The sequence below is a fragment of the Thrips palmi genome, unplaced genomic scaffold (assembly GCF_012932325.1).
Source record: "Thrips palmi isolate BJ-2018 unplaced genomic scaffold, TpBJ-2018v1 HiC_scaffold_18, whole genome shotgun sequence".
Taxonomy (NCBI): Eukaryota; Metazoa; Arthropoda; class Insecta; order Thysanoptera; family Thripidae; genus Thrips; species Thrips palmi.
The window spans coordinates 15,205,075-15,215,634 of NW_023144627.1; the positions used below are offsets into that span (position 1 = coordinate 15,205,075).

General features: G+C 62.8%; 1 protein-coding gene across 1 annotated transcript; it reads left to right on the forward strand.

Annotated features, from left to right (window-relative positions):
• Nucleotides 1-450: 450 nt before the first annotated feature.
• Nucleotides 451-7,167, forward strand: LOC117644738. The gene is made up of 7 exons (XM_034384352.1): nt 451-471; nt 627-824; nt 1,026-1,244; nt 1,315-4,425; nt 4,540-5,445; nt 6,523-6,663; nt 6,745-7,167. The coding sequence occupies exons 1-7, from the start codon at nt 451-453 to the stop codon at nt 6,856-6,858; spliced, it is 4,710 nt and encodes a 1,569-aa protein (XP_034240243.1). The 3' UTR covers nt 6,859-7,167.
• Nucleotides 7,168-10,560: the final 3,393 nt, after the last annotated feature.

Genomic DNA, 10,560 nt, shown 5'->3' on the forward strand with positions numbered 1-10,560 from the left:
ACTCGGAGTCCAGAGTCCGGCACCTCCCCGATGAAGTAGTGCCACCCGGCGCACGTCGAGATGGGGAACGGCCTGGGGTGAGCCGGCAGACTGATTCCGAAAGCCGTTTTCGCGCTGTCTCTCTCGCACCTATAGGGGACGCGTGCGAGACAGACGGAACAACGAAAACGACTCTTGGATTCGAATCAGTCTCCAGGGCGCACAGTGACAGAAACGCGCTGAGGTCAAATTAAAAACGGCAACGCCAACAGATTCCGGCGGGAGCAGCACCCGGGGGACCCCGCCGGCGGGCCGCCGGCCGCCAACGCCGACGAACGCGATGACCAGACCGCGGCGCCGTCCAGGCCGTCCACACAGGGGGACACGGGCAGGCGGCGTGGCAGGAGTAGCAGCAGCAGCAGGGAACGCAACAGCAACAACAGCGCGGTGGACAACAACAACAACATCACGATGAACAACCTCGTCGACACGGTGAGTACTGCACGCCTGCGGGAGTCGGGGTAGGCAACCCGCCGACACCCGTGCGCAACGGGCCGGCAGCGCCACGGCGCTAAACGCGGTGCGAAAGCGCGCGCGCGGCCGGGATTCGAACCCGGGTCACTGACTGCGCCGTTTTCTTGTGACAGCGCGTCCGCGGCGCCGCGCTGCTCCTACCGACACCACAGAGGCCGCCGAACAGGTCGCGCTCGCGGCCGAGGCCCTCGGGGCTGCCGGACGACCACCACCGCCTCATGGCCGCGTACTACTCGGAGGCCGTCGGCACCCCGGTGCCCGACAAGCAGGCCGCCCTCGAGGAGGCGCAGCCCGCGCCGCCGTGCCCGCAGGTACAGGTACAGGTACAGTCTCAGTCAAAACCCGTGGAAGTGGCGGGGGGGCGGCACAGGTACTCCTGGTTCGGAGAGCAATCCATTGGTGGGGTCACACGTTCGGTTCGAGTCCCATTCAGTGCCTCTGGAGCTCAAAACGCGTCCGGCATCTCGGCCGTCTCTCTCCGAGGCGTTACTCTAATCCACGTTTGGCGGCAGGTGTCGGAGATGTCGCAGCTCTCGGACCTGTCGCAGCTGCTGCACTTGCCGCCGCCCAGCACGGTGGAGCCCAGCGTCGCCAGCGGTGTGGTGACGCCGCCGACGCCCTGGCGGTCCGAGTCGAGCAGCAGCACCATCCAGGGCGTCGTGGTGGAGGCGCCCGAGGTGCCCGTCGGCCTGCCGGACGCTCTCCAGGGCGCCCGCCAGGACACCGTGCAGGTAAGTGTGGCACTCGCAAAGGGGCTGGCTGGAGGTTTTAATCTGGTGGCTGATAACGTTCCGCTTGCAGGTCGTCGACGTGTCCGAGGCCAGCAGCACCAAGTCGCCACGTATACCCGGCGGCGCCCCCGTGAGCGTAGCCTCGTCCGAAGGCGTCGGGAGTGACTCGTGCGCCAAGGGCAGGGTGAGCCTGGCGCCCTCCGAGGACGCCCACGGCCTGCCACACCGTCCTGGCGGGGGTCAGCGCAGCCTCGCGTCGCAGTCCTCGGCCACGACGGACTCCTCCTCGTTCGGTGCACCGACCTCCAGGAGTGGCGACGGAGCGAAGCACGCCGACAAGAACTCCGAGGACACCATCGACGTGGGCAGCGCGATCGTGCACCACGGCTTCTACTTCGGCGCCAGCCTGCCGGAGGACACCGAGAACACGGACTACTTCGAGCAGGTCCGCGCGCTCACGCAGCAGGCCGGGTCGCGCATTGTGGACTACGAGGACGAGGTCGTGGAGGACGAGGTTCAGGACGAGGCCGAAGAAAACGGCGCCGTTGAGTACGAGACCGTGAAGTACGAGACCGCGGAGGAGACAGTCGAAGAGGACGACGCCGAGGAGTGCGTCACCGTGGAGACCGAGGATGTCCTGGTGGACGCGCAGAATGGGTCCGAGGCTGTTGTCGACAGCGTCGACACGGCTGTGAGTGATCCCACCCAACAGGACGCCGTCGAGAGCCAGCAGCAGATACCCGAACCACAGACGCCTCCCGAGGACACAGAAGTCCTTCCCGGCGACGCCGCCGACAACGCCACCCCCGAGCTGACGGAGATCGCAAGGGCCAGCATGGCCTTGACGGCGGCCAGCAGCAGCGTGCCGGACTCGGAGAGCATGCCGCTGTTCGAGGACGTGGAGGACGCCGTCGTGGAGACGGTGGAGGGCGCCGGCGACGACTCGCTGGTGGGCTGCGACATGGACCTGCGGCACGTGGCGGGCGGGCTATTCGACCCCGCGCAGTGCCCCGCGCCGCCGCCCCCTCCACGCGACGTGCTCGTCAAGGGCGGCTCGCTGCCCGCCAACGCCCCGGACACCGCGGACACGGCGGGCCGGTCCAGGCTGGCGGCCTTCAGCAGCTTCGCGGGGTTCAAGGTGCGGCGCAACAAGCAGCGCTCAGCTACCGCCAGCTCCCTGGCCGCGGACCGCGCCGCTTCCCCGTCCTCCGACGACGCCGGCTCCGTGGACTCGACGGGCAGGCCGCGGGGCGCGCCGATCAGGAAGCTCAGCATCGACCTCAAGGTGGCCGACGTCAAGACGGAGCCCGGCGCGCCGTCCTCGCACCGCAACTTCAGCGAGGTGATCCAAGGCATCAAGCAGGCCATCCTGCCGCGGCGCGGCGGTCCCGGCCGACGCACCATCGCCAAGCGGCCCCGCAGCAGCCACCCCAAGCGGAGCAGCGACGCCAGCTCGGAGGAGAACCTCGAGGCCGTCCTGGACCACGGTGAGCTCCACGTCCAGGACGGCGCCGACGTGCCGCAGGCTCCGCTGCCCCCCGACGACGAGGGCTCCGCCACCTCCGTCCTGCCCAACAAGTCCACCAAGACGTCCCGCATCCCGTCCAAGGAGAACAATGCTCCTGCCGGGCTTAAAAAAAATCATGTTGACCCATCGGTGTTCCTGGACATCGACAGCGCGGTGCGCAGCCGGGCGTCGGTGCCAGCCACGGCCAAGGACAGCGACACGCACTCAAGGTCATCCATCGCGCCACCCAGGACCAACTTCCTCACCGACGACGTGCTCAAGTCCCTGGCGCGCTCCTCCAGCATCAAGTACATCGACGCCACGCTCCGGTCCAACCTTCGGTCCGTGCGGAAGACGCCCGAGCGGTTCCGGAACGTGCCCGCCACCGTGCGCAGGCCCGAGTCCGGGACGTCGGGCTCGGGGACGCCGGCGCGCCCGAGCAACTCACCGAGGCCGAGCTTGTCCAAGAAGGCCTACAACATCCGCAAGCGGCTCAAAACCTCCGAGACTGTCATCTGCCGCGAAGGCAGCCGCTCCTCCGTGGACGTGGAGGGCCTGGCGGACCACAAGGAGGGCAGCAAGTACTTCGTGTACACGGTCAACGAGAACAACGTGACGGAGCTGTGCATGTCCGAGATGTTCGTGGTGCAGGAGGAGCCTGCAGGTGCACTGGAAGGCCCTCCGAACGGCGAGAAGCCCGCCGCCAAGGGCAAGGCCGGCAAGGCCGCCAAGGCCAAGAAGCTGGTCAAGAAGGTGAAGCGGGGCAGCGCGGCGTCCACGACGACGGTGCGGTCGCGGGACTCCACCACGATCCGGCGGCAGCAGTCCTCGCTCGTCGACAAGATCATCCACAAGAAGAAGAAGACCACCTCGCCCGTGTTCAGGCCGAAGCGAGGCAGCCCCGTGCCGGACAAGCTGGCCAAGGCGAAGCCCAGGGCCAGCACCGCCAGCTCGGCCAGCTTGAAGGGGAGGAAGACGGAGGCGCTGACGCGGCTGCAGCAGTTCAGCCCGGCCGACTGCGTGGTGGAGATCCTGGCCAGCAAGCCGGTGGCCGACCTGTCGTGCGACAGCCCGTCGGAGACGCGGAGGAAGGTGGACTCGTGCACGGGGGACATGTCCGCGTCCAGCGTGCACTCCGGGTTCACCGCGCCGCCAGTGCTGGCCAAGGCGGTGGCCAAGGCTGTGGCCAAGGTGCACAGCCGGCAGAGCAAGCTGGCGCTGGCGCTGCCCCGGTACCGCCCCACGTTGCGCACGCCCAGGATCTCCTGCGTGGGCATGAACGCCGGCAACGAGGAGGCGCCCTGGAAGGACAAGGACGCCGTGCTGGAGACCAGGGTGGTCAGCCGGGCGCGCGCGCCGTGCCGCCACAAGGTCCCGCACTCGTCGTTCTCGCTGAACCCGCAGAAGGCCGTGCTGGACTCCAGGACGCCGTCGACGTCGTCCAGGTGCCGGACGCCCGTCAGCGCCAAGCGCCTCGCGTTCCCGGGCCTGCAGGAGATGGCCGAGATGCTGTGCGAGTACTCGACGCTCACCGCGGGGCCCTTGGCGTCGGAGCTGGTCAGCCTGTTCGAGGCCCCCACCAAGGTGTCGCTGCCGTCGTTCGAGGGCTACTCGCACGCCGGGGTGTCCGCCTCGGCCTCGACGCGGCCGAGCATCGACCAGGTCCTGGAGGAGGTGGACCGCACCCTGGCGGCGCAGGACGAGGGCGGCGACGGGCTGCGGCAGCGGAGCGGCGCGGACCTCCCCGACGACAAGAAGGACATCAGCGAGCTGGCCTTGTCGGCGAAGGTGACCGCACCGAGCACCTTCAAGATCCGCGACGCGGAGACGGAGGCCAAGGTGGACGCCGCCCTCCAGGAGATCCTCAAGTCCATCACGGACATCCAGAGCACCTCCACGGCCAAGGCCTCGGAAGTTCGTTTCGATGCTTCCGCCACCGTCCAGCCCGAGCCAGTCACAGAAACAGTCCCCACTGGAACAGCCATCGCAGAAGCAGTCCTCACAGAAACAGTTCTCACAGGAGACACTTTCGCTGAAGAACCGGCGCCCCTCAAAGAAAAGCCCCGGCCGCACCTGCACGGCTTGTCGTACAAGCCATCCGCCAGACCGTCCACTTTCGACTTGATCGAAACCCTACTGTTTAACGAGCCCCCGAAGCTTGTAAAAGCAAAGAGCGCTCAGCTGGAGGACACCGTGACACGCTCCGCCCTGGACGTCAAGGTGAACACGTGGACAGAGCCGCCCTCCCCCGTCGCCACCGTGTCCGGCAGCGTGCAGGTCAAGACGTCCACCGCGAACGCCGAGTGCCAGCGAACGGGCACGAGCTCCCCGCACAGCGCGGGCACTGCGGCAAGTGAACGCCAGAGCGAGAGACTGTTCGTGAGGCGCTCCGAGATCCCCGAAGACCAGTGCAAGTGCGGGGAGGGCTTCGCCACGAAGCAGATCCACCGCAACGACCTGGCGCTGGAGGCCCTCGAAGTCGGGGACTACGCCCCGGAGTTGATTCCGAGGTCGCAGCACGACCTCCTGCGACCCAAGGCGGCGAACAGCGGGCAGCCCAGCAGGACGGCCAGTCGGGAAGCGCCGAGCGGGCCGCCGCCGCCGTCCGCCGCGGCCTTCCAGCGGGCGCAGGCGCGCATCGCGGCCCTCATCAAGGAGGACCTCCCCGCGACGTACATGGCCTTCCTGACGGACGTGAGTTGCAAACCAAAACGATGGCAGAGATGGGAAAAGTAGTGGCCCGCTCCTGACCAGGTCCGGACTGGCTAAGTCAGGGCCCCGGTCGCAGTGTGACGTCAAGGGCCCCCTTTTCCGATATGCGTCCTGTTTTAAATTTACTAGCCAGGGGCGGGTAAGCCGTGTTTGGTGACTTTGGGCGGCCACTGTGTCCATCTAGTTGACGTAAAAGCCCCCTCGACGCCCTAGTATTCTTATGACCCTACTCTTTCATGCCCTGTATCGGGAAGACGTTGACCACACGATTTTGCCTTTGACCGCAACGATTTTGGACCAAAGTTGGTCAAAAGTGGTCGAGTCTCGGAAATTTGCTGATTTGCTGACTTTGGGCGGCTACTGTGGTCCACAGTTGACGTAAAAGGCCACCCTCGACGTTTCAGTATTCTTAAGACCCCACTCTTTCATGCCTGTATCGTGAAGACGTTGACCACACCAATTTTGCCTTTGACCGCAACGATTGGGACCAAAGTTGGTCAAAGTGGTCGAGTCTCGGAATTTGCTGATTTTGCTGACTTTGGGCGGCCACTGTGTCCAATCTAGTGACGTAAAGGCCTCCCTCGACGTTCTAGTATTCTTAAGACCCCACTCTTCCATGCCCTGTCTCGGGAAGACGTTGACCACAACGATTTTGCCTTTGACCGCAACGATTTTGAGACCAAAGTGGCCCAAAATGCGCTTGATTTGCCGAATTCATGCGTAAAATCGCAGAATTTCGTGGAATACCAACAAAATCTCGCGGAATCCGGCATAATTTTGACGCAAAATTCTGCGAAATCTTGAGAGTTCCAAATGGGTACCCCTTGATTCAGTACGTAAATAGTTAAAGACCGCGACTTTGCCGCGGCCAAGAAGGCCCCGCGGTGGAAAGGCCCCGTGGCCCGCGGCCGAAAGGCCGCGCTTCGCGCGAGGCCCCGGGCGCGATCGCGCCCCCGCGGCCCGGGCCAGTCCGGGCTCGAGTCCGGGCCTGCTCCTGACCACCACCTCGTAACCGGTGCGCTGGTAAACCTCGAACTGATCGCCCCGTTGCCGGGCCAGGTGTTGCCGTTTTTCCTGCAGCGGACCAAGTCGGAGTTGGACGGCCCCCGGAGGAAGGTGCTGCAGCAGCTTTTCGAGGAGGACTACCTGAACCACCAGCACGACGAGGGACCTGGCTGCGGTCCTCGCGATGACCCTCAGGTTCAAGTTCAATCTTTCCTTCAACTTTTCTCTGACTTTTAATCAATTCCAGCGTTACAATTCGGTTCTTTTTGGTGGCAGACGCGGTGGTTCGTGGCGGCCATGGCGCAGCAAGTGGCCTTCCTGGTGGAGGACACGGCGCGGTCGGCGGAGCTGGAGCTGACGGCGTCCCTGCGGTGCTGCACGCCTCCATGACGGGGCGGCCGGAGGGGGCCTGTACCACACTGTAACAATATCACCGAGTCTCGCATGCGTCGCTCCGAGTCTTGGAGTCGGTGGTCCGCTTTCGCGCGGCTTGGGTCGTCGCTTTGACTTATTGCGACTGGCGGTCGTAAACGTCGTGAGCGTCCCGGGCCGTCCGCCGGGGCACGAGCTCGACCGCGCGGTAGGTGGCTAGAACGACGCCTTCCTGACAGGCTGCTGTGGTGTTCTCACCCGCCCGGCTGCAGCACACCGACACCACCTGTTTTCTCACTTTAGCAAAATAGACCTTTCGCTTTGTCACCCCGTGTCTTTTGCCTGGAGGGACGGGCTCCTCTCTCTCTCTCTGCCGGGAAAAGTTGGACGTTCCGCTGGACCGCCGGGCTCTGCACAGTGGGCCAGAAGACCGGTGGAGGCGGCCAAAGTCCACCGGCCTTCTGGCCCACTGTGCCAGGTGCTGCTAGTGTAGGGCTCACGCCGATGGCGGCTGATCTGAATTTACGGCTCCACTACACGGCGCGTCACGGCACGCCTACAATGTATGTTTTTATAGGCGGCAAGAGCGCGTCAAAATCTTAACGCCGTTTATTGCCCGTATTGCCGGCCAGCCGTGCAGTGCCGCTGCATTCCGTTATGCAGTCTGCCAGCTGCAGCGAGAGCTCTCGGCGGATTTCAGTAGCCAGTGCACAGTGGGCAACTACCACGTTTTCCATTAGCCGTGCGCACTAGAGCACCGCTCCATCGAGCCCACGTCGCAGGTTCGACACCGCTCACCACTCTTTTTTTTGTGACTACTATTTGAAATTTGTTGATTGTCACAGTACTTTCACAAAATATTTTCGTTCGATATACTTTCATTAAGCATTTTAAAGGTTTTTTTTAATGACTGTGAAAAAACTCAAAGCTCTTTATCCGACACAACAGAAGTATAGCTTTACGCGGATGGACGAGGGAATTTCGGTGGCAGAGGCAATGGGCCATCTCAAGCCAAACTTGATTGCTTAAAAATTACGAGGGTCGGGCGGCCGCCCGTCACACACGCGAAGCGATAGCACCTCTCACTCCAGCGATACGGGGCGCCTCCACCGGAAAATGGCTCCGGCGATAGGGAGTCGCACTCTTACAAGACGGCCGGAGTTACGTCTCATTTGCATGCAAGGGCCGCAGGGCCGCCCTCTCTGCCTCGCCCTGCCTCGCCCTGCCTCCAAGGGCGCCCCGCCCCACCGCCCCCGCGGCCCTGGCGGCCTGGCCTTTGCTCGAGGATCAAACTCGGATCCTTTGGTGGTCCGCTGCCTGGCTGGCTGCCTGGCCGGCTGAGCAGGGTGACCGCCCTCACATCCACCCCACCTTCGTAGCTGGACCGTTGCGCCTACTGCCCACAACCGACAAACCCAGATATCGCTAAAAAAGAGTCCGAAAAAAAAATCCTGACCGGGGCTGTGGAGATTCGATCCGGCAGCATAACCCCATCCCGCGGCGTGGTACGTGGAGTAAACACCGTGCAGTGTCCAGACCCGTTCCGAGAGTCTGTGTCTCTCGCACTCATGGGGCGTCTCGTACAGGCGCGAGAGAGACAGCGACGAAAACGACTCTCGGAATCAGTCCGGCAAGGCCGGCAAGGCATGCACCCCCTGGCAGCACGCGTCATTTCTTCCCTGCTGACCGAAGGCTTCCTGACCAATGGGCGAGCATCAATCATTGCCCACCACACCCCTAAACGGATTCTATTATCTTCGATCGCCTTGTTCCTGCGCCCCGCCCCGCCCCGCCCCGCCCCGCCCCGCCACGCCACGCCCCACCGCGTGCTCCGTCTCTGTCTGCTTTACATGCGCACGATGCTGGCCGCCCTCTCTCCGTCCCACCAAACATATTCTGCATCTCTGATGCGCCGAATTTCTCATGGCCGGCGTGTGTGTGTGTGTGTGTTAGTGCGCGTGAATGCACACGCGCTGCGTCACGTCGGCTGATTCCAGTTTGTCGGTGTCGGGAGCAAACTTCTCGCGCGCGCAATTTTTCATCCAATTTTCAAGGAGAGCCCCGTGCGGCGTTTCCTCAAAGTGGAGCACTGGGCAGCACACAGCCTCCCCCCCTTCCCCTCCCCCCCCCCCCCCCTCCCTCCTCTCCGGTGCGGTGGCCCTCGGTCTCTTTGAACGCGCGCGCAAAATGAGACGACCAAAGGAGAGGCAGCGTTGACATTTGTGTTTGCATGTAATTACTGACGAAAAGGCGCTGCGACATCGGCAGAAGAACGACTGCTTGAAATAATACTCTGCAATGTAAATAAGGCTCAGGTGGAAGGCACGGAGCGCAAGGGGCGCGCTCCCGGCGAGAAGAAAATTGGTCTAGTGTTCGAAGGTTGTGTCGTGTGAGGAGAGAGAGAGAGAGAGAGAGAGAGAGAGAGAGAGAGAGAGACGCACAGCAAGCGGGATGCGGTGGTGGAGATACAGACCGTGAAATGCTTCTAATTGATGTCCTCCACTAGACCCTGCTTGACCAAACTCAAACACAACACGCAACCCCTACACAAACTCACATACACGCACACTGACCTAGTTAACAAGCTCGCAAATAAGTTGACAACGGTGCCCCAAACTTTTGGCTGGCTCACCTGACAAAAATAAACGGGAACACTGGCACTGGGTCAACAAAAAAGGGGTAAATTTCGAGAGAAAAAAATTGAAGGTGTTGGTGGTATTTGAACCCGGGACCCTTCGGGCGGAAGCGAGACGGGCCACCCTTTAGCCTCCGCCCCGGCCACGGGTCGTATCTCCTCGCGGTCCGCGGTCCGCCGCACCCCCGCCCTTCCCTCGACGTATAATCGGACTAATGTAAATTATCTGCGTCTTGTAAAAACACCGCCACTGTTGGTGGGGGAAGGGGGATTGCGCAGAGCTTGACTTATTCTTCTGGAGGTAATTAAATACAAGGCGTAAAACTCCCCCGCGGAGACCGGGAGTCTCCTCTGAGACGCCCGGCACGTCGCCGCAACCCTTGCCTCCCCCGCCTCCCTGGGAAGCCTTAGATAAACTGCGAGCATCAGCCTCGGAGGTAGAAGAAGACCTGGCGGCGTCGCGGCGCGTCGCCTCGCCGTCAAATGGAAAGGAAGGAGACGGGCTGCTTGCCGTGATAGCGGCACGTTCAACCCGACACGCGTGGAGACACGTCTCCCTCGTCGATTTGGCACGAGAAAAAAAAAGAAGATTCCAAGACGCTTGTGGCTGGTATCGAACCCGGGTTCTCTGCGTCGCGCAGACTTCTCTAGGGCGCAGAGCTTGGGTTCGAGTCCGAGCGAACACTGGCTGGTTTGGAAACAGAGCGGCAGTTACCAGACGCCAGTACTCCTCGGCCAGCAGACTGATTCCGAGAGTCGTTTTCGACGCTCTGTTTCTCTCGCACTCGTACTCCGGAAGAGGTTCGCGGGAGAGACAGAGCGACGAAAACGACTCTCGGAAATCAGTCTGCACGGGCAGCGCGACTGCTGCGACTGCTGCGAGACCTCTAAATTCCCGCGGTTTCTTCCGCTGATCTCTTTGTGCTTAATTAGTGCAAGGAGCTGTCGTCTCGGCTGGCGCCGCCCCCGATCTCCCCTTTCGCAGCCATATCTCTTGAAGGCTAGTAATTAGTAGAAACAAGCCCTAAACCTCCGCGGGGCGGCGCTGCGCGGACGGCGCGGACGACGACGGGGTGGCTCTGACT